A 24,410-nucleotide genomic window follows, 5' to 3' on the forward strand; every position below is an offset into this window, starting at 1 on the left:
TAAATGCTTTTAAGATATTTTCCAGTAAATATCACGCATTATTACTTTATATTTTATCATTACAAGTTTTTGACATAATTTTGTTTCAACTTAAACTGTTCTCTGTAACTCATGGCATTAATAGGTATTAGGTTTTGGATTTTCAGATTAAGGATGTTCAAATGGCACAGAAATGTGAAAGACTTTTGCTCCTCAGAATTTGGGGTACAATATTCTCAGTCTGTGGTATACAAGAGAAAAACCATGAGAAAAGAGCACTTAGGACAATTATCGCCTAGAAAGGGCAAGATATTTTGTAAGGGATCCAGTACTGTATTTTCTTCCAAGAAGTCAGAAAGCCTTGTCTCTCCAGTTATAGACAATCTAACTCATAGCACACGGTCTGTTTGGGTTTTTTTTTAAGTACAGATTATATATATATATATATATATATATATATATATATATATATATATATATATATCTTAGTATAGACTTGAACACACTATGTATCCAAGGATGGCTTTGAACTCCTGGTCCTTGTGCATCTAATTCTCAAATGCTATGACTATAGGCTTGGGAGGGAATGAATCCAGGGCTCTTTATAAACTAAGCAAGAATTCTTAGCAACATATCCACAGTCCTGTGGCTTGCTTTTTAAATCCTCCTCAGACATCAGAGTAGGCTCCAGCATAAATGACAGACTGGGTATTAATTACTCTTTAATGGCTTGTATGTCAGCAACAACCCGGGTTATAAGGGATTTTCTATTTGGGATTGACTCCAGCCCCTTGAACTACAGGTTCCATTCTCAGCATAGTCCCACCCACCCCCAGATTTTTCCTTTTCCTCTTCCATCAGATTCCCATTTAAATACACCTTTGCCTTGCAGACTTTAGCTTTAGGTATGGCTTGCACTTCCTGATGCTCTGCTAGGTCTTCTGAAAGCAGCTTTCTCTCCCCACCTTCCCTCGTTTTCAATGGTAGCATCCTCAGGGCATTTACATTTCTAACTGGTACATTACAGCCCAGATTGGTACATCATCACCAGATTGCAGGCCCTGGCTGGGAAGTATGAGCGACATCCTCAGAGTGTGGAGCATAGACTAAAAGGAATGCTCACTGAATGGATAAAGTTTACTCTTTCCATGCAGGCAGAGCGAGAGCACATTAGTGATGGCTGGCTCTCCTGTACAGGCATTAACACCTACTGTGCTCACTACAAATCTATACCCAGGCATTAGGGGAGGCAGCGACTCTATGAGGTGGTTTCCAGACCCCAAGCCAGATGCCTGGCAGAGCTCACAGATATGCTGCCAGGTTACTCCCAGCACCCCCAAAACTCAGGAATTGGAACCAGAAGTCAGTCTCCAAACACCTGAATTCTTGTTAACTTGACCTGTGGATTAGCCAATCCAGTTTTTCCATTGGCCAAAGAGCTGGATATTTTAGTCCAAGGGGATAAAATGAGAAACTTGCTGAGAGGCAAGGATGGGGGAAAAGAGGAGAAAAGAGAAGAGAAGAGAGCAAAGAGAAGAGGGAGGGAAGAAGAAGGAGGAGAGAGAGAGAGAGAGAGAGAGAGAGAGAGAGAGAGAGAGAGAGAAGCAGAGAAGGTTGGTGGAGAATATTAAGGCTCTCAACTTTCTAGTTATTTCTCACCCCATCCTAAGGACCAGTGCCCCTGATATGAGGCCTGAGAGGTACACCCTTCCACATTTATGGCAAATCCCTCCTTCTGAGAACACCACCTCTGAGTAACTGTTGCTCTCTACCTAATGGGTTCTGACATAAGGAGGTTCAGAGATACGTCTATGATGGACCTGGCCAGGATGAGGTCATCCATTTGCATACACAGCCTGGGAATTTCTAAGTAGAGACCGGGACAAACAGACAGAAACTTAAACAGTCATGAAATGGGCTGGGGTTAAATTCCAGGGACAGATGTCTACCTAAGGGAACGAGGAGTGGTTTTAAAGCCAGTACAGGCCTCGGAGTCTTTCTGCATATAAAGGGAGGATTATATTTTATACCTTGCATATAAAAGGATGATTGCCACCTGGACTTCCCTGAAGTGGTGTGTTGCTAAAGTACAAGCACAAACAAAGAGACGGGGCTGTCAGTACTGATAGGGAACCTACTGTACTTCTTTCTGCTGTCTTCATTCTTGAGTAGGAAAAATGATCTCCATGTTGTGTATTGGAGAGTTGATTTGGAATGTCAGGCTTTCTTCCAGCAAGACAGACAGGCCACAGAAAGGGCGGTACTTCGACCCCAGGCACAAGAGCGAGGTACCAGTGTAGTACTCCTGTCTACAGACAGAATGGGTAGGCGCTACCGTGCCTGACACCAGAAGTCTCTTCCCAAGAGCTGGAAGTTCTCACCATTCGGCTTCCCTGGGAATTTCTACCAAATTTAAAACATCCGGTCTTCTAGTTAATATATTCTGAAATACCACTGACATTTGCTTTCTAGTCTCATAACCTACTATCAACAAATATAGTGCATCAAATTATCCACCTATATAAATAAATTTGAGACAGTAGTGGCTTCCTGAGAAAAAGGCTAAAGAAAGAAAATTGTTACAGGAACACAAATTCTCAGAGCCACCAGAAGCTCAGACTTGTAAGCCACCACGCTTCATAAAACAGAAGATGCATTCAGTTAAATATCGTACTCATAGCATTGTCAAAACATAAAACATGATCTGAATGTACTAAAAAGAAACCTGGTGTTATGATTACTAACAGGCATACGTTTGCATGAACAGGACTTGACATTAAGAACATGAAAGATTGCATAATACAGCGAGGACTCGTCTCCACCAGTCGGATCTCCTCGGCTGAATCTGAAGAGCTGTGGGGCGTTGCTTAGGAACAGTTATATTTCAAAGTGACCGTACCGAAAATAGAGTAGGTTTAAAAAGTAGTTTCACGATCCGAGCTGGTAGCCTCACCCATACAATCAGATTTCAGTCAAATAGACCGGCTGCCAGAAGTAATCAAATTCCTCTGCGTGGAGGAAGCTGCCCATTGGCTGTGCTGTGAGATTTCTCACTTATCCGCAGTTGCTCATGAAACTCAGAGACTTGCTCGCAAGGGTGTATGGCTCTTCCTAATAAAAGCATTTCACAGTGACTGCGCCTTACCCTGGAAAATAGGGAACTGATGTGAGCTTGACCAAGGGGAAGCCCTGGAGGCATGGGATTTAGATTTAGCTAACTAGAAAGAAATGGAAGCTTGGGGAAGAAGAATGGCTCTGAAAATATTAAACCAGGCATAGAGGCACTTTCTTCATTGCCAACTATCGCAGGATGGGATAAATCCATCCGTAAAATAGATCTTCAGTGGCTTGAGTCATTTCATGCTATGCAAAGGCTTGAGTATGTTAACAAAGTCAGGACTGGCTTCCCACAAACCTTCTTTACCTCTAGGGTATAGAATACATTTTTAAAAAGTCTCTGACCTCTGTGACCTGAAGCTCAGCTTGGCCCCAGCCTCCAGCACCTTCACAGAAATCCCGGTGTTTACCAGAGGGACATACTCAACCCCCACATCTAATTCTGACCTCCAGAAAAATGCAACGAGGGGCTTAGAAGGGGTGAAAGAATGAAAGGGCTGAGATAAATAGAGATTTCAAGTTGCCGACATGTGTCCAAAATATAAATAAAAGACTAACTTTAAGGAAATTTCAAACCCAGATTTTTCCCATTATTTTCCTATTAAATGATCCCTCTTCTTAAACATGTGTTAGCAACATTACCTATGACTAAATTTAATGTTCAGCTTCATTCTGGAATTAAGTGAACTAATTCATGAAGATGTGCATGGAAAAGATAGGTTTTGCTTTACTGTCTGAAAGGTATGCTTAAATTGACAATCACCTATCATATACATAGCATGAAGATCATCCCTTTTCCAGCTAACAGAGAATGTCGCTCACTCTGTATGCCTTGCATTCTGATACCAGGTATATTTATTTTTTTAATTTTAAAATAACCATCTTAGATTTTATCCCTCGTGCATCTTATTGAAGGCTAGCTGACTTATTGGCTGCAATGGCCCTGAAGACATTCCAGTCTATCATTTATTTGCCTCTGGCATCGGTTCAGGTAATTAGGTCATTATCTTGCTGAGTTGATCTAGAGTTTTTCCTGGAAAGATGAAGCATATTGGAAAAGGCAGAATTGAAGTGTGCTCTCCTGGATAAGGTGCTGAGTGAAGGGCAAATTCTATGGAGGAGCCTGGTGTTTCTGTTTTGTCTCATTTGTATTCGGAAGGGGAGGATATAATAGAGAGGAAAGACAGGTTTTGACTGCAATCAGTACTTTGCTTTGGACAAATGATGAGAGAATGCAGGGTCAGTGGAATGTGGAGTTTGTTTGGAAGGATCGAGGCCCAGGATACTGTCACTAGAATCTACCTATTAAAGTCAACACTATATCCATACCCAGGTATGCAAAAAAAAATGTTCTTTAACCTTTTCTCCCTTTAATTCCATAGATTCTCTTACTCCTGGAGTCTTTACAGACTCTTAGGCTTGAGCTCCAAGAAAATATGCAGAATTCTATAAATAATCCCCAGTGCCCCTCAATCTTATCCAGACTTGTCCCATGGGATTGTGATGTCATAGCAGTCCAATGGTCAGTAAACTTCGAATTCCTTGACCTCAGAGGGAGACCCTTCAATTAGGCCAGTTCTCATTAGTTGACCTTTACTTTTTATTTTTGTATGTGTTTATGTGTACAAGCATGTATGTGTTTATGTGTGTTTACAGACAGAATCCAGAGGTAGATTCAAGTCTCTTCCTCATTTGCATCTCCACCTTCCCATTAGAGACAGGGTCTCTCACTGAAGCTGGAGTTTGCTGATCTGGCTAGACTGACTGGACATTTGAACCCTGGATCTCCTCCTGTCCCTGCTTTTGCATTGCTGGCATGCAGGTGCATAGCACCATGCCTGGCTTTTTAAATGTACTGGAAATCTAAGCTCACTTTCCTGGCTGCATATCTCCCCAGCCCATAATTGAACTGCTAGTTGAGCCCTTGGACAGCGGCTGTTGCAAGCAGGGAGGTCATGCCTTTATTTTAGCCCTGTGAGATCCAAAGCCTTAAAGCTAGTGGCATTCACCTTCATTTCTACACTGCAGGACCCCATATGAGGTACTAAGCTAAAAATTTTAAGCTACGAAGTTTGAAGTTATTTGCGGTGGGAAAGCAATACAGTCCAGGCTCCTGATGGCATACCTACCTGGACTCGAATCTATTATTCTTTTTTCCACTAATTTTCTTATGGAAATAAATTATTAAATGCACATCAAGATATAAAAAACATGCTTCTCAGTTACATTTTTAAAATTTCAGAAAGTAATTCCATCTCCTGTCTTACACTCTTATTACAACAAGCCACAGAGACATTCAATAAAAAACTACAGATTCGAAATCATGTGCCCAACTAACATGTTTATTTTAAACACTCTCTTTCTAGAGGAATTGTATGTAAGACATAACATATAGCTTTTGCGTGCTTTTTGTTCTCTTGCTCTTCAGTTCCCATTATCACTAAATCTACCATTATCTACCATTTGTTTGAAGAGAAGTCTCCTGTGGCCCAGGCTGGCTTCAAGCTTATTATGCAGCTGAGGATGACCTTGAACTTGGGAGATTTCTGCCTCCATCTCTCAAGTGCTGGGACTAGTGGCATGCATCCCCAGACCCCATTCATGTGGTGCTAAGGATGGAACCCAGTGCTTCATGCATGCTATGCAACCCCTCTATCAACCAGTTATGGTGCGGGAGAATTGTCTGTATTCTGTCAATTATGCTTTAAATAAACGCTGATTGGCTGGTAGTCAGGCAAGAAGTATAGGTGGGAAAACCAGACAGGAAGTAGAGGTGGAGCAATGAGAATAGGAGTATTCTGGGAAGAAGGAAGCTCTTTCCGCAGTCCTGCCCAGACACCAAAGAAACAGGATGTGACCTGCCCCGTTCAAAAAGGTACTGAGCCATGTGGCTAACATAGATAAGAATAATGGATTAATAAAAGTTATAAGAGCTAATACCAAGCCTGAGCTAATGGGCCAATCAGTTTATAACTTATATAGATCTCCGTGTGATTTTCTTTGGGGTCTTACTGGCTGTGGGAACTGGGCAGGACAGAAACCCCAACATGCAGGCCCTCATGTTACACAGCTATATTCTCAGACCTGAGTGTTATTTAATTCTTAAATCAATCCAGGAAAGAAACCGGGGGATAGAAAAGATGAGTGGCAGGGTATTTGTATGATTCTGTAGCAGAGGCGGCATGCCAAGGGGGCGGGGATACTTGGTGCTGAGTTTAAAGGATGTGGTGAACGGATAGTGATAGAGAAAAGGGGTTAGAAAGAAAGCCTTGTCTGTGAGGTAATCAGTTGGCAAATCCCCCAATAACTCACACAAAGGATGATGAAGACCCCCAATCCATCAATTTTTAAACATTTACAATACTCCTGAAATTATTTAATTTCCTTTTTCACTGGTAGTGTACAGTTTCTTTTCAAATGATTCAAGTTTACCACTGAACATGGTTGATAAAAGAGGAAGAAAGAAATACTAAATACTTTAGCCTCATATAGCTCCCTATATGGCTGATGGGCTCTGAACTGGATAAAACCATTGACATTTTCTTGTTCTTTGACCAGAAGAGTATTACATACCGTCTATCTTACTGTAACAGAGTGTTGGCATCTGCCTAGAGGATCCCCAAGTTCCTTCCATGGCACAAACAACCAAACATGGGGGGGGGGGGACAGAAGACCCAAGCTGTGGAGAAAGGGAAAGCAACAGCTTTACCCTTCTGGAGGGAAGGAGACTCAGGCTGGGAGTGCCTAAAGAGAAGTTGGCATGGGTATTTAGAGGTTCCACTGGGTCCTTCCCCTTCCCCCATGGGCCCTGTGCCATCCCGTGAATCCTCCCACGAATGGTCTCTTTGGGAACAAGAAGCTGGCGTTTCAGGGACCCGCTTTCACTGGTCTTCCTATGTCCCTCTAACTTCCTTTTATTTCCATCACTTGTGTTTTCACAGTCATAACCTCTGCTGTTGAATTTAGTTCGTTACATTTGCCCAGGTAGTACCTTACCAAACCATCTCCCCACCCATGATTCTTAGCGGCTTCGGTCTGTTAGTGCACCTGGGATTTCACACTGCCAGTTGCGGAAGTAGGTCTAAAAGCTTCTAAGAATGACTGACATATCAGAACTGGGCCTTTGCAAAATATGGGGGAAATGGGTGGGACGATCTATACCCAGACTTTATTGACAAGGCAAAGATTAATAACCAATATTATTTTCGACACGGAACGTCAAACCCAACAACAACCCCTCAGCCCAGTCCTCTGCTCACCAAGACAAGGACTTGACCTCTGTCCTAATTTTCACTTGGTTCATTCCAGAAACATCAAAGACCTCTCCCATCTAATCTTAACACATGCGAATGGTAGATACTGGATATTATCGACGCACCCAGACTAATGAAGTTAAGTCCAGTGTCTTTTATCTTGTGGCTAAGTCAGAGAAGCGGCACCACCACCTCCGCCCCCACCGCGTGCGTGCCCTGAGTCCCAGTCATTACAACCCGCTGAGTCTTGCTTTCCAAGTCATTTCTGTGGCATCTGGCTGCTGGGAAGGTAAGGGCAACGGAAAGGAGGAAGCCTGGGGAGGGTAGATGGGTCCTCTGGGCTTCTTTCCACTCTGCACTAGAGCCTGGAGTCCTGCTAAGGTACCAAGTGATCATATAACATATGTGTATAAGCAGCTTCACTAGGATGGAGCTGCAGAGCAGCTGCCTGAGTTTCTGCAGCATGAGCCCCCTGCACATTAGATGTGGATACGTGACAACACACCCAGCCAGCTCTCTATCCCCAAGTGCAGCCCGACCACAGGAACTGCTGAGAGTGATTTCAGCTTGAACATTTTCTACAAAGCAACATCCAGGAAGGCAGCAACTGCTGAATGGATGCACCAAGGGTGGGGAGGGGGTAGAGAGAAGGGGGCATTAGCTGGTGAAAAGCAGACAGCGTTTGTTTTTATGATTAGAATGACATCGTATTGATTTTCACGTTTGTTTCTGAGCACACAAAATGTCCTAAAGATATCTTGCAAACATCACGGTAATATGTCCAATGTATTATGCCAGGAGAGCCAAAAGACAGGGTTAAATAATAGCTCAATTAAATTTCATATGTGTAAATAAAGTCTTTCTCACACACATACCCCCAGACAATCACATGCACACATATATACTGACATATTCACACAGAGAAAGTGGTAGAACAAAACTTAAACCTTCATGATTTAACTTTCCACACTCATGTTTTTACCCACTCTGGGCTCTGTCTCTTACCTAAGAGATTAAGTTTTGATTGATAAACATTCAGTTGCTAAATCTCAAAGTTCATGTTCCCAGCTGTGTACCTACCCATACACTCGTGATCACACACACCAACTCCAAATTACAGTGTTGTTGGGATAACGAGTGCTGAGGAGGAGAAAGTGAAGATTCAAAACCAGGTTTCACAACAAAAAACAGACATTGGATAATAACCCCAGTAATCATTATGATAAAGGAAACCAATCTTAGACAAGGTGGCATAAGAAAAATCTTGCCCTGCGCTCAAACGCATCCTCGTTTTCCTTTCTAAAAGCAATCATCTCAAGGGGGTTCCATCTGCAATCTGCCACAACAAAACCAAGCAGCTTTGGGAAAATGGCACGTAGAGACACCGCTCCTGGCAGGATGCTGTGCACTCTGAGCCCACCTCTACCACGTGTGCAGTGGACATTAAACAATAGCCCTGCTGACAAGGCATTCCATGCGCTGTAACTTTACCACTTTAGCTAGACAATGGTGACCTTGGGAAGAAACCGAGACAATTATCCTCAGAGTAGTACCTTTGGCCGTGGCTTTTCTCAATGTTTTCCTTTTACGTTATACCAGTATTAACCATTGTGCTTCATGGGGGACTAAAATTTATGTACTGAAAATTTGTTTTCCCAGAGCCAACTTGTATGCTACTTTGTCATGGTAAAGTTTGAATTTAGCCACAGGTTCTACGCCATTGGAGCGAATATGACCATTGATCTAGTAAACTGTAGGCCCCATGTATTTCTTATGGTTTTTACTCTACACACTTCCATGACAAAGCATTGGATGTATTTGGAAAATATGGCCTATTCGTTTTTAGTTGCCAAAATTCATCTCTCATATATTCTTCCTTTTTCTTTTTCTCATGTATGAGTGTGTGTGTGTGTGGTATGTGTCTTCCTGTGTGTATGCACCTTTGCCTGTGTGTGGATGTCTGTATATGCAGTTAAGACTGATGTTCAGGACATTTCTCTATGATTCTTCCACTTTATTCTTTGAGACAGAGTCTGTCAATCAAATCCAGAACTCACCAATGAGGCTAGCCATCTTTCTGCGGATGGGAGAGGGGTGGGGTGAAGAGAGTGACGACCTGTCTCTGGCTTGAGCTGCAAGACAGCTGTCGTGCTTCCTGAACAGTTACATGTAACATAGATTTAAACTCTAGTTTCCTTGCTGTGGGTCTTTAACCATTGTTAAGAGCTTAAACCACTGAACTACCTCCCAGCCTAAAATTTTTCTTAATTCTTTTTTTAAAAACTAAATCTTACTATTTCCACCAAAACTATAAAACCAAACTCCCTAATTAGACAGCAACATTGAAGACCCAAAGAACTTTCTAACGAGTACAAATAAATCCATTGTGGAAAGAAATTATGAGGCTGGAGATTAATACCGATGGCAGAACCAATTTCAGCATTGTTTCTTTCCTGGACTTGGGAATCTGCTTGAACCCTGTTACACTGCAGTTTCTCCTGCCTTCCCATCGGCTGGCTTCTGCTGTCAGGTGTGCCTGTCAGTAACCACCTTTTGCGTATGCGTTGCTGTTTCTAATCTGTCATGTGAGAAATCAGATGACCAGAGCTGTTAGGACTGTGTGTAAATTAAAAGCCACATTCTGAGAGATAGCCAGAGACCCTTCTTCCCAAGAGTACCGCGCAATCTTCCAGAAGCTGTTCTCTCTCTCTCTTCCCAGCATTCTTATCTAACTCCTGCCTGATGGTTGCAACATGCTGGCTTCCATCTGCAGGAACTGTACCGTGTAATACGCAATGAAGGACAAACCAGAGATCAGGAAGAGACCTGTGTCCCCATACAGGGGTGACACCCAGACAGTTGCCTTAGACACACAGAGACTGTCTCACCTCTGTTTCCTCACGAGTGAGTTGATAGTGGCGATCCCAAACCTCCACAGCCAGTAAGGTGGATTGAACTAAGAATGAGCTGCGCCGAAGAACATATTTCAGTGTGTATGGGTGATGTATTTGTTCATGTGCATATTTGCAGGTGCATGTACATGCATGTATGGGTGCGTGTGGCTTGGTGGTCTGAGGCTGATTTTAGGTGTCTTCTGCAATTTCTCTCCATACGTATGGCAAGGTACGTACCTGGAGTAGAGGACAAACTTGCAGTCTGTGCTTGTCTTCCACTGTATGACCATGTGGTTGAAATTAAGTCATCAGACTTGGTCACTAGTTTGTCTGTTTGTTTGTTTGCTACTGAGCCACCTCAATGCCTGATCATCTTAGTTTTGGAGGCAGAGTCTCACTGAACATGGAGTGTGTTCATTTGACGAGGCTGGCTGCCCAACAAGCCCCAGGGATTCTCCTGTCTCCACGTCCCTAGACAGGGGTTCCAATCGTATGCCATGCCCTGATATTTCATCCACGGGCTCCAGAAATAGAAGCCCTGGCCCTCGTGCGTGTGCAGCGGGCACTTTACTGGATGAACTCTCCCCCCAACCCCAACATTATGTCTCAGGTATACTAGCCACAGCTACCTGCTGCCTGGTTCTGTTTTATTGAACAAAGTTTTATTGAAACACAGCCTTGCCCATACTGTATGTATTGCATACAGATTCTCTGGAGTGACAAAGGCAATGTCAGAATCACAGGAGTAGCCATAAGGCCCCAAAGCTGAATATTTTTACAATTCAGCCCTGTGTTGAAAAACTACTGAACCATCCCATCAAGAAATGCTTTATCTCTCAGCAAACGAGATTTCATTTGTTCCCCCACAAAAAAAAATAATAATTAAGAGGCTCACTGTGGACTATGTTCTAATAGCAGCATGGGTTGGGCAGAAAACATTCAGGAATAAAAATAAGCAATATATTAACAACACATAAGAAATTCAAAGTATAGGTTTCTTTCTGCCCTGTGAATCTGTTACTGTAAACATGGAAGCCATCAGAAATAGGCCAAAATTAATGCCTAAAAGGAATAATTAGCTCAGACCTGAAAATGATTTCTGGTGCGCACGTAGGGGAAGAGTGGGTAATGCATTAGTCCTATTGTGTCAGCCAGGCAGCAGTGAGACCCAGAGTCCTCAGTGCCAAACACGCTGTGGGAGCACAAATATTAATCAAAATGACATCTCCAATTTTTCCCCTTCCTAATCAGGCCTAAACATCACGGGACATCCAGTAGATCAATACGTAAAACTGGAAGCTCTCAGCACTCGAGGCTGTAGCTCTGCCCTCAGTCAGGACAAGAGCCTTCGGTGTTAACCAACAATCCCCTGTTCTGGTCATCCAGGAGGTGAGCATGTCCACCTATGACCCCAAAGCATCACCCAGCCATGCCACCTGTCACAGAAGGAAAGACCGCGGCACGGGAGTGTGGCTCTAGGATATGTCTTTTCTTTCCAGGCCCCTTGCCTTGATTTCCTCCCCATTGATACTTGCTATCCCCCCTCCTCTGGGCTTTGGAGGTGTGCCGGTGCTGGGAAGTGTCTGACTCACTTCAGTCAATTGATTCCTCCTTTGTGTTTCCAGGAGGCTGAATACTGGAACAAAGAACACATCGAGTCACGTGATTCGAACCCAGTCGAGTGAATTGCACAACCACAGGCGAGGGGACAAAGGCCCAGAAAAACTCCTGGAGTTAAAAAGGCATTGTTCTCCCTCCCTCTCAGGAGGCATCAGCTTCGGGACCCTGTGGGTTGTGTGGTGTAGAAAGCTCAGGGCTGCTTACAGCCAGGCATCAGAGAGGCAAGGACCTGTTGGTGCTGGGAGCTCCATCCTCCCGCCACTGAACATGTGATATTACACTCATCCACCCAGTCATTCGTTCACTTCACTGTGTGCCAGGCACATCAGCAAGCAGGCACATTCTCTTTCTTAGGCTCCTCTTAAACAGTTTCGGTCTTAAACAGTGTTTCCTGCTCCCTAACACGAAACAACACATGAAAAACCTCCCTGACTCCATCTTTTCACCTTTATATAAAAAGAATAAAATTAAGAAATAAAGCATGAGAGAGATGATAGTACCACTTTAGCCAGCTGATATCAGGCTTGGTAAGGGAAAGATAATCTTTTCAATCTTAAGTAAATAGGACTGGAGAGATGGCTCAGAATTTAGGACAACTGACTGCTCTTCTAGACGATCTGGGTTTGATTCCTGGCACTTTCATGGCAGCTCAAAATCATATAGAACAGTAGTTCCAGGAGATCTGACCCCTCTCCTGACATCCACAGGCATGTGGTATACAGGCATATATACTGGCGAAACACCCGTACTCATAAAATAAGTATATATAAACCTCAAAGGGAAAAAATGCAGAGACTAAAGACAACCCTCAACAAAGTTAATACCAGACCCAAGGCTAAAAGAAATTAGGCAAACATAGTTTAAAGGAGGTTAGAGGGCTGGTGGTCATTGGGATGGAATTTGGGGGAAGTGAGGGACATGTCACCCATATGAAGACTCAGATAGATGTAAATAATACTACTTCCAATCCTGAGCGAATTCCTAGATTGAATTGATATTGTTTCAAAACAAAAGGGACAATAACATAGTTAAAGTAATTAACAAAAGATAAATATCTCCATTCAGAACAAGCATCCCATAGGTCGGTTTGACAGCAAACATGTACTTATCTGATACAACATTTCTACAGAAACAATATTTATAGGCAATCCTAAGAGATTCCTGAATTAAAATATGTTCTGTCTATGACAATTACTACATTGACCATTGTCCATTGGACAGCCCAGCCCAGCCATTCCCACTGCCTGTGTCCTGATCTGTGCTCACTGAGGCTGATGCCAAGGACCAGCCCTGATGTCTAGTGGAGTTAAATAATGAAGGCGGTTGTTAAGAGGATGAGAATCGCTTCATTGCTTTCCCTCCTTTGACCCTGCATGTCTGGCTGCAACATCCCCTGAACTTCCTGGTTTTCAGTTGCACTATGGTTACTTCTGCTTCATTTATTGGTGGTCAGAGGGTGGGGATGGAGGGTGGGGGTAGAGGTTCATGTTGCTGCCCATGGCCACCTGTGAGGGAGCTCATCACTCCTGCCCTGATTCCCAACCTACTCCTTCACCCGTACCCACATATTTACAAATTTTCCATTCACGATTTTCTCATCCTTTGAGGAATATCGGTTGAATTCAGCTTCCTGCTGGAACTGCGATTGAAATATAACACACGCATCTGTTTATTGGCATGGAAATGTGAACATCAGTAAGGCGCTAGCATTTATAGGACGCAAGTTCTGATAGTGAGGTGGAATCGTTTCTTTTAACTTTGTAGTAGAACCAGGAACACTTGGGAGTGACCACATAGTTCTTTATTTGTTCTAGATCCAATTTTCTATGAAAAACAGGTTTGGTCACTTAATATCCCCACTCAAGTATGCAAGTGCATACATGAATAATCACTTATGGTTCACAGAAAAGAGCTTCACAGCCGCAGTTAAGAGGTACTATATTCTTTGATGATGATGATGAATATTACTGATGACTTACTGCTTGTTTTCCAATATGAGAGGCATGATTTGATTTAATCAGTATGATTACATCTGTTCCACAGACAAGCCTTGCAGATAAGCCGCATGATTTGCCCATGGCCCGTAGCTCTTGCCTATCAGATCCCGAGGCAGCCAATACTTTGAAATCTCTTCTACTCACTATATTCAACGATCACTCAGAGCCTTAGAAAATACACAGATTTTAAAATTTTTCTAATTTGAGCTGAAAAGATGGCTCAGTAGTTAGGAGGTTTGGCTGCTTTTGGAGAAGACCTGAATTCAATTTCCAGCACCCACGGTGCTGGAAGCCAACACATAAACTCCAGTCCCTAGGGATCCGATGCCCTCTTCTGGCCTCCTCCGGTACTAAATGCACATGACACACAAGTATATGCCTAGGCATAACACACGTAAAAGAAAAGCAAGAAACAATAAAATAGAAATTATCATGCTTTTGGATTTATTGTGTGAAGGGTCACCAGGGACCTAGAACTGTCTCCTACTTCTTAGCTATGCAATCTTGCATATTCACCCAGCAGGCGTGGCGTGCCCCATTAATACAGTAATGACTAGGATCTCTCCTCTCTACAGCACAAGTTATAAGGATTAAATGAGAAAATGAACACCGAAGCCATCAGAGCTGTTAAAGTTGAGACTCCGGTGTACAAATCACCATCATTAGCCCACAGCAGTCAAAGGGAGAGAAAACTGCAATTCTTTGGGTAAAGTCTAAGTCCAAACTATATTAGGAACTCCCCAGCCTGTTAACAACACCCGACTCAAAACCACCACTGCTGATCTATCAAAGCCATGCAATAGGTCCCGTGGAACACACTCCCAAGAGATGAGTGCTAACTCATATTCAGTAATTATACCTCCTTTATTTGGTGTGTTCCCAGGCATTTCTGAAATCTGTTATTCTGTCTCCAGACACCTAATCAAACTTGAAAAGAAAAAGAAAATCCCTTCAGTGTTCAAAACACACAACCTCTCTGGTGTGATATCAAAAAGTTCAGTTGAATTACTTAGTCTTCAGTTTCCCTGACTCAAGTTTTTTGGAGTTTTTATAATTAATTATATTCCATTATTACTCATCATCAATTAGCTCAAAATGTTGCTGAGTTGGTGACTGTGCTGAAGAAGGCAGAATTTAATGATAATTTGAGACCAGGAGGACACTAAATTTCTCTCTTGTTAATAATTAAAGTAGATAACTTATGTTTTTATTTATAGCTTCCAGAAATATCCGGCTCATTCCTGAGCTCTGCCCTGTCAGCTAATCATCATCTGGTCAGGATCTGACTTTGGCCACCGTGTTTTATCTCCCGCACTTCCACTGCAGCTATAAATGTAGCCCAACCCAAAGTGAAAACAACTGAGGTCATCGCTGTGTGAGTTATGGAACTTTTCATCCGGACAAACGCTTGCACGCCCCCGACAGCTGGACAAAGGAGAACTAGGGCTCACCTCTCTGCTCACCTGTTTCAATCTCCCAGATGTAGACAGAGTCATCTGCACATCCGACGATTAGAAAGTTCTCCACTGGGTGCCATCGGACGGTCCTCACAGGAAAGAGGTGCTTCCGGGCGCGCAGGAGGCACTGTCTCCCTTCCAGCTGAAGGAGAGCCACAGAGTGGTCACCACACACACAGCAGAGTATCTGCTCGTCACTTACCTGGAGAAGTACAAAAGACTTACATAAGTGAAAAGCTGTGTGCTGCGTAATGGGAGAGTTAACCTTTCCACATACTCAAACATGCACACACTGTTCTGCTGTACCTATTTACAAGAATGCATTTGTGCATAAACAGGACTTCTTCACAGGGCGCTCATGAATCAGCTGTAGACACAGAGCAGAGTTTCAACTCCCCGACTCTCCAGAAGGGTCACAAGACAGGCGTGAAAGGGAAAGGACACATCCAGATCCTCTTGTAAGACAGTGAAGGGTTCCCATCACCCAGCAGAGGCAGCAGCAATGCTGATGTCGGAAACAGTGCAGAACACAACAAACCCCAGACCTCATTTGTCACCACAAAAAGAAGCTATTTGTGGACACGAACTTAGGCCCAAGGGTATCGAGAGCGGAGACTCTCCACTTAAAGCCCCAAAATGTGATTTGGTTCGGTTCCCAGAACTCCACAGTTTCTAATCCAAACAGGAAGCATAGTGCAGACACAGTGTAAAACAGGACAGCGTTAGATGGCTCCTGCTGAAGGTGCTCCCTCGAACGTACAAGGGCATAAGGAGTTTTACAGCCCTGAAGACATTGCTCAAAGTCATCAGTGGTACCTTCACCACCCTGCTTGGGAAACGAATTGATAAAATGAAAAAAAAATTAAAGTTAAGTGCTGCAGGGATGTCACGGTGAAGAACACTTGCCTAGTATGCACACAGCCCTGAATTAATCGTTAGTACCATGCGGGGCTGCTGACCCATCCAGAATAGCGGCTGCAGCACTAATGGCCACTCACTGTGCGGGCACTGGGCATCATGCCCCCCCTCAATTTTAAGGAGACTAAAGAAATCCTGAGGAGAAAAAAAAGTCACAAAATAGAAGATACGATACATCTGGAGGCTAGACTTTAGAATGGGTCAGATGTCACAGCTCCCCAGATATTCTACCTTGTGGAGAAATGGTATACTCGACAGCTCCTGGAATGTGAGCCTCCAAGTGATCCAGAAACACACACAAACACACACACATGCGCATGTATGCACGCACGCAGACACAGACACAAACATGCACAAACACACACACAGAGACATACACAGGCACACACAGATAAACACACAGGCACATGCATGCGCCTCCATCCACATATACACAAGCACACACACATACACAAACACACACATATAAACACAAAAATATAAATCAAATGATCATGCATGAACACAGGTTGGATGACTCACACCGGGTTGATCCAACCCTGTTTCCTAAACATTTGAAAGTTAGAAGATGAAATAATATACAGGAAAAGAGGCAGAATTGTAGAATAGTATGCTCTTGGAAGTAGAAACAATATTTCTGAATTCATAGTTTAAGTTCTATAACCCCCCCATGCTGATGTCCACTATATTCTTTCAACAAATCCCTTTTTTATCTGGCTTGTTTTGATTGGATTCTGGCACTAACAGCTACATCACCTGTGGCTGGAGCAAGAGGCTAAGAGAACAGGAGAGAGACAGACTTGGACTTCTGTCCTGGAGCAGAAAAGGGAAAAGGATTGAAAGGAGCAGGAAAGAACTTTGGGAATAAAATATATTCCACACTATTCCAAATGTCAACATTGGAAGTTTCTGAAACAGCATTTCACTGTTTCGTTTAATCCTTAGTGATTGAGAAATACTTTTCTTCATGTCTTAGCCCAAAATACAGTGTCAAATTCTCCATGTTTACACTCTATGAACATAATTTTATAAGCCAATATAACTTACCAAACACCTTATCTACAATTGCCATATACCTTTCCCCCTCAAAAAATCTAGTTCAGACTTTAACAAGGACCTCAGCTCTTTGTTAATAACTGGATTTAAGTTGATGTCTCATGAGAGGACAGGCATTATCTATATTTCCTTTTTCTCATAGATTGATGTTTATAAATTCAATATTTATCAAATGTTCATACAGTGCTTACTAAGAAAATCAAAGCTAAGCTTCAATTTATATATTCCTACATTCTTTTACTTGCTTTTGCATAATCTTTGAAATTATTTTTAAAAAATTAAGACAGAACTAGGGAGAAAAATTGATTACTTCATGCATAATTAAGAATATTTTATAAAGCTATAATTGATCCAATGTTTACTTTAGCAACATTGTTTGTGTGACACATTATGATAAAAATAAAAACCATATTGAAAAGTTACAAGCAGCTGGGCGGTGGTGATGCACGCCTTTAATCCCAGCACTCGGGAGGCAGAGGCAGGCGGATCTCTGTGAATTTGAGGCCAGCCTGGTCTACAAGAGCTAGTTCCAGGACAGGAACCAAAAACTACGGAGAAACCCTGTCTCGAAAAAAAAAAGTTACAAGCAAACTTGTCCAAAGCAGCTAGCTAACTGTGGGCAGACAGAATGTGCGTATTTTGTTTGTTTGTGTGAATATAGGATTTTGTTGCCATTTGCTTTTTAATTTGTGTGTTAGGTTTTACTCTCTTTATTCACTTACTTTCAGGTTCTCTGGTGGCATCAAGAGTCTTGTTACTGGACCAGCTTCCAAAAAGAACGTGTGCAGAATTTCTTCCCTAAAAATATCCCACAGGATCACACAGGAGCCTTGATCCCCAGACACCATCCAGCTTTCATCTAATTTTGAAGCAAGACCGTGAGGGTAAAGCAATGAAGTCACACTCTGGTGATGGCCTCTGAGAAGCGTATGACAGGGGGGATCTGTAAAGTGGTCAGACACCAAGTATCACAAAGTTACTTTTAAGGTAATTCTAAGATTTTTGTTTCACACATTTTTAACACATGCACACAGTTGGCTAAGAAAATTACTCAGCAGCCTTGGTACACCATCTCAAAGAGCTAAATGCTTCCTCTGAAGCTAGACCAAGCTTTGACTGAGGCAGGAAGCTTGGTCATTCAAGCCTCCTGCTTGCTGATGGCTGCTGACATGCTATAGCATGAGGGAACTGGTCACTTACCCCTTCTTCACTCAAGCAGCCAAGTTAAATTTAACAGAAAAGAAAAGCAAATGCCACAGGATGTCTTTCTACAGATGTTTAAAATGATCAAGTTCTACCTCGTTTCCATTGCTTCCAGATAAAGTATACCAGACTCGAATAGGTCATCAATTCCTTCTGTTGAAAGCTGGGTACAATGTTTAAGCTTTGGTGCTGAAGGAGTCAGCACCTTACCTGTGAGCCAATCACTTCCTACATGTGCTGCTGCAGGTGCGGACATCTGCTCCTTCTTTCTGACTCACAGATTCTACCCACCTCTTTAACATACGAGCAATAACCAGCCTTACTTCGGACAGGCTGGTGGGTGAAATGAATACATTCTCACACAATGCCTGGCACCTGGGAAGCATGGGAAGCCTGTGGCATGTGGGCAAGTGACCTTCCAAGCCAGATCTACACTGGAACTCAGGTCTCCTGATGAGCTGCTTCCCTTGCCCCTGGCCCCGGCTGCTTTTTTTATTGCAGCCCACATTTTCCAAACTAGAGGTGACCCTTTGCCGTGTGCATTATTTGAACCGAAACAGAATCTCCTCAAAGATCTGTTATTTTGTTCTGCTTCATATTCTGGCCTTAGCAAGCTGCGATGAATGTTAGTTGAGAAGCTGTCAGTCAAGGGCAGGTTCCTGTTTGTTTTCTCTATATTAGGATAAATCGGCCTAGATTAAAATGTCTACAGTGACCGCTTTCTCTGACTTTTAATGGCAGCTATTTACCTACGTATTATCTCTTTATTTATCTCTCCTGGCATCGTTGCCATTGACTCCGCTGCTGTCAACCACAAGTGACTCACACTCAGTGAGTGGTCCGAGTGTGAGAAAAGAACAGAGACTACATGAGGTTCTAATTGAGAACTGTACAAAAACAAACAACAACGACACTGAGGATGTGTAGGGGCCTAGGTTTGGTCCCTAGCACTGCAGGGAAAGAAGAAAGGAAGTTCATTTGGGAGAACCCACTGTAGAATGCTTATGAAGCGTGCACGATGCCCTAAGTTGAACCTCTCAAAAAGAAAAGGGGAAAGGAAAAAGCCAAGAGCATACAATTTTACTATATATCCTAAAGCTGACATCCCCTCTAATCTTCCCTCTTCTTATATGACAATTCATTGTATAATGACATTTATTTAGCAGGTATTAATTGTCATAATGCACAGAGTTGAATAAGAGCACAGACTTCATGACAAGGAACTACAAATAAATACCGGAAGATACCATTTTATTCCTCATTGGTAAAGATTTAAATGTTTTCAAAATGTAAAAGGTGGTCACTTTTAGGGGAACACTTGCAATTTCACAGGTTATTATTGGGTATTCATGTATATACTGATATAAGTTCTTTATGGAACCATTCAGATAGCTTAATTTTCAAAATCAAAATCACAAACTAATATTGATGTAGCCATTCAAGGATAATCAATTCTAAACCTTCCACAGTAGCTAAAGGCTGGAAAAGTTAGGCTCAATTAACAAAGGGGTTTTCAACCTAAATTTTGATTATTATTCATCATTTATAATGAGCTCATTAAGAATGAGCACCAGAAATATTTTATTAATATTTATCCAATAATAAATGCATGGCAAATATTTTGGTAATAAAAACACTGCACACAGTATGCTGGTGTGCATGTGTGTATGCACACATAGACATACCCTTTCAAGAAGTATAGTGAAACTATTATGTACAGTGGCCTTTAAAGTGGTACGAGAAGCTTCTGGTGGGACAGTACAACTCTCTGCTTGAGTCTTCACAAACCTATATACATGTTTAATTTAGCATTAGATCTGCAAATGCCATCAAAGGTCTGAGGCCTCTGAATCACTTTTGTATAGCTCGTAGAAGACTAGATGAATTAAGTAAACAGGTGAAGGAAAAAATTCAGTCACCTTTCCATAAAGAGTCCCCTTCTAGAAGTCCTGCTTTGGCAGCATTCAGAGCCTTCGTGATGAAAATGGTCCCGTCCTCACAGCCACAGACGAGCTTATCGAGATTTGGAATGTACTCTGATGAGGTGATGGTTGCTGTGGTACCCATCTCATCTCTGGACCCGGAGAAATGGTCTGCGATGCTCTGGGACACCGTTTGATGCTTATCGAAATTGTCCTGGAGAGTCCAGGTGGTGGTCATTGGGATTTCTGAAAGGAGCCCATGCACAGGGGAGGGTTGGTTTGTTTATTCATAAGTGATATGAATAGTTAAGATGTCATCTTTTTGGTAGAAAAGCTCAGCCACACTCAGAATGCTGATCTGTAACTCTTGGGATGCTCAGCTGAAGGTCATTTGAATTATGAGAGCTGTATTTGTGCATCAGACCCACAAATTTAAACTACATCTGTTTTTATATTGGTATTACACCCCTAGTTGTTTGACAGAATGTCTCACAAAAGAAACTTGAGGAAGGAAGGGTTTGTTTTAGCTCAGAGTTCAAGAGCATGCTCCACCATGGCGGGGAAGTCACGGCTATGGAGCTCCCGGCAGCGCTCATACTGCGTCTGCACTTAGGAAAAAAAGAGATGAATGTGGCGCTCAGCTTGTTCTCTTCCTTTAATTTTGTCCACTACTCCAGCTCATGAAATTGGCTGTCCACATCTGATGCCCTTCCTCCCACCTTAGTTAACCTGGTCTAGAGACTCTTCAGAGAGTCGCTCAGAGGTGTGTCTCCTAGGTGACTCTCAACCCTGTCAAATAGGCAGTCTTTAATTCTCACAGTATCTAATGGCAAGAGTCTGTGAAGCCTCTTCACTGCTCTTGTCTGAAGTCCTCTATGACTCAGTGTGAAAGTCTCTGAATTTATCACAATTAGTTTTCAGATAACAAGACTGGAAACTGAAACTTTTGGGGCTAGGGAAATAGGTCGGCAGTGAAGAACATATAGTGCTTGTCTAGAGGACCCAAGTTCAATCCGCAGCACCCACATCAGGCAGCTCACAGCTACTACCTCTAACCCCAGCTCCAGAGGGAACCAGACACCACTGGCTTCTGTGGGAAGCTGCACTTGTATGCACAGACTCACAACAGACATATACACAAAATTTAAAAGAAGAAGAAGAAGAAAGAAATGGAAAGTGGCAAGCTGATCACAGCTTTAATCCCACTGCTTGAGAGGAGGAAACAGGAAAAGCTCTTTGAGTTTGAGTTCAAGGCCAGCCTGGTCTGTCTAACGAGACACTGCATTGGAGCGTGGGGGACAAAACTATCTTACCTCTAGGAGAACCATCAAACTTAGATATGGGGACATCTGGGATATGCCACAATGTAATTCTTCCTGAGACTTCTCCAGAGAAAAGTACCTTGTAAAAAGGCTCCTTCCGTTCATTCATGTAGCCCATGACAAAATGCAGGCTCTGCAAAAGCAAGCATGGGTGTGGCATAGGTGATATGGTAATGGCACGGGTGGTATAGTAATGATATGGTAATGGCATGGGTGGTATGGTAATGATATGGTAATGGCATACGTGATATGGTAATGATCTGACCACAGGGAAGAGAGAGGCAAGACTGGGAAGCCAAACTACACCTTTCCCATCTGTTCACCACTCTTTCAAAATCTGCAAGTGAATTAAAATCAGCCATGATTTAGGTAATAGAGAAAAAGAGCCTTGATTAAACATTAGACATGAGATCACAGGCTTAGCTGCAGAGAGTTGACATAAGGTTCTAACCTTGGGTATGGCACTGGCAAAAGATTCACCTGTTTATGTGTTCATACTCAGAGAAACAAGGCTGGACAGCTTCCCAGTTAAAAAAGATTTTATTTTATGTGTATGAGTGTTCATCTTCATATATATTTGTGCACACGTGTGTACCTGTGGACCAGAAGAGGGCATCAGGCCCCCTAGAACTGGAGTTACAAACTGTTGTGAGCCACCTTGTGGGTGCTGAGAACTGACCCCGGATCTTCTAGAAGAGCCGCCATGCTCTTAACTGCTGAGACATTTCTCCATCCCCACTTTTCAGTTTTAAAACAATGATATTCTATAGCTTGGATATTTGCTTGTTAGGGTAGAAATTCATGAGCGACATTTGGTTTCTGTGGAAAACTGCACTGTTAAAAATTTATTCTGGAGCCAAAAGGGAGAAAACAGCAGGTCCTACAGAGTAGCGAAAATGCTTTTCTAAGTGAGCCATAATTCTGCTCTGAGACAAGGTTTTGCTTGTGCCTGTGAAGGAGTGTAGAAATGTCCCCTGATGCAGGCTGTAATCCTGAATTTTTTTGTTCTTTTTTTTTTAACTGTTCCAGCAGCAAACGGGGTTCTCATTTTGGCTGAGAGATTTTTAACAATGTTTTTGCAACAAAACCTTAAAGGGGGCATCCTGGCTGTGGGGCTTCCTGGAGCTCCTCTGCCTAGCTAAGCAAATGATTATTTTGTACATAGCCACATACTTTCATGTTGATACGCCACTAAAATAAAACTCTTTCTCTTCATAAAGCATCTTTTTGGATAATTAACCAACGGCTGATTCTACAGGTTAAAAATCACATTGAATAACACCACCAGAAGAAAAAAAACTGCTTAGATTTCAGATGTGTTCAACTGTCAAAAGTATAGTTCAGCCAAGTAGGAAGCTCACAGATATATTCTCTACCATCTGCCAGCAACCTTAATTACTCTTGTTTGAAGAGGAAATTTACTCTCAAGAATAATTAAGCATGTGTGAAAATGATCAAGTTTTTATTTATGTTTTTAAGTATCAACACCCTTTCATAGTTTGAGAATTGGAATAGGTATATCGAAATGTTAAGAATGTTGTATGAAACAGAGCAGAAGATAAACGTGGGATGTGAGCGCATGCGTTTGAGAGAATCCATACAATAAATTCCAGTAACTGGTGCACCTAGGGAAAGGACAAGTAAGTGTTAATCGTACTGTTCTTTCAACTTCCCAACAATTGAAATGTTCCCTGCTACAGTAGGCGAACAGTCAATATTTATGGTGGTAAAATTAGAATTTTAATATCTGCTTTATTTTCTCCCACACTTGTAATTTCCCTGTAATGAATAGGCCTTGTTTATATCAATCAACAGTTCTTAAGGGTGGCATTTTCTCTCCAGTAGCCATTAACACTCGAAGCTGATTTTCTCCATAACAAACTTGATCTGATGCTTTACTTTCAGTTTTGCAAGCCTGAGTCTATTACAAAGCAAGAAGCAGGCTTGGGGCCGCTTTTTCTTCTCTTACCTTGTTTTCCTCCACAGTCGTGGAGCACAGTAAGTGAGGGTAGATGTTCTCCTTGAGGACTCCGCCATCGGCAGGGCATATGCATTTGGAAAGCCGACTGCGCCGGGGAAAATTAAGAGGCGAAATTTAGAACTTAGGGTCTTTTATTTGCTTCCACTTTCAAAAGCCGGATGGCACCATTCGAGTTTCTAAACTCTAGTTAGAAACTGTTGGGTTAATAATTACGGATGACTTTTTGAAAGCCCCGCACCAGCTGCACGAGTTCTACATGGCTAATCTCAGGCCTTCATCCCCCGCTGTGTGGTACAAAGGCAGAGGCCTTGCAAGCCCGGAGTAAATCTTCCAGTGCCAAAGTTGTTTTGTTCTGGGTTTTGATCAGGGGCTGCATGCAGAGACTTTTCCATAATAAACCTCCCCAAGTTCATTTTCTACCTGAATGTTCTGAACGCCGCTCCCATCTGAGCCCACCTGTTCAGCAGCTGATAGATGTAACTGTGACCGTCCTCTGTCCAAACAAGGATCCTGTGCGCAGCAAGCACTTCTCCACCAGCAAAGAACTGTCCGTCTCTGCTAACTTCAGTCCACAGAAGGGAAAAGTCACAATAGTCATAAACCTGCAGGACATTGCAGATACACATGAACAAAGCCCGGGAACAGACTCTGCCCGGAGGATTAGCAATACTCATGCTCATGGAGACTATGA

General features: G+C 42.6%; 1 protein-coding gene across 2 annotated transcripts in view; it reads right to left on the bottom strand.

Annotated features, from left to right (window-relative positions):
• The window catches only part of Wdr72 (WD repeat domain 72), a 154,356-nt gene that overhangs the window by 115,747 nt on the left and 14,199 nt on the right, over positions 1 to 24,410 (bottom strand). The window contains exons 7-12 of one of the 2 annotated variants that reach the window (XM_075967751.1): positions 24,176 to 24,321; positions 23,708 to 23,804; positions 21,730 to 21,871; positions 20,414 to 20,662; positions 18,014 to 18,234; positions 15,324 to 15,519 (exon numbers count right to left, since the gene is read on the bottom strand). In XM_075967751.1, coding sequence (XP_075823866.1) covers positions 15,324 to 15,519; positions 18,014 to 18,234; positions 20,414 to 20,662; positions 21,730 to 21,871; positions 23,708 to 23,804; positions 24,176 to 24,321 — 1,051 coding nt within the window. Of the gene's footprint in view, positions 1 to 15,323; positions 15,520 to 18,013; positions 18,235 to 20,413; positions 20,663 to 21,729; positions 21,872 to 23,707; positions 23,805 to 24,139; positions 24,322 to 24,410 lie in introns of both variants that reach the window. The other variant, XM_075967749.1, reaches the window with a different exon arrangement.

Source organism: Microtus pennsylvanicus, chromosome 3 (assembly GCF_037038515.1).
Source record: "Microtus pennsylvanicus isolate mMicPen1 chromosome 3, mMicPen1.hap1, whole genome shotgun sequence".
NCBI lineage: Eukaryota > Metazoa > Chordata > Mammalia > Rodentia > Cricetidae > Microtus > Microtus pennsylvanicus.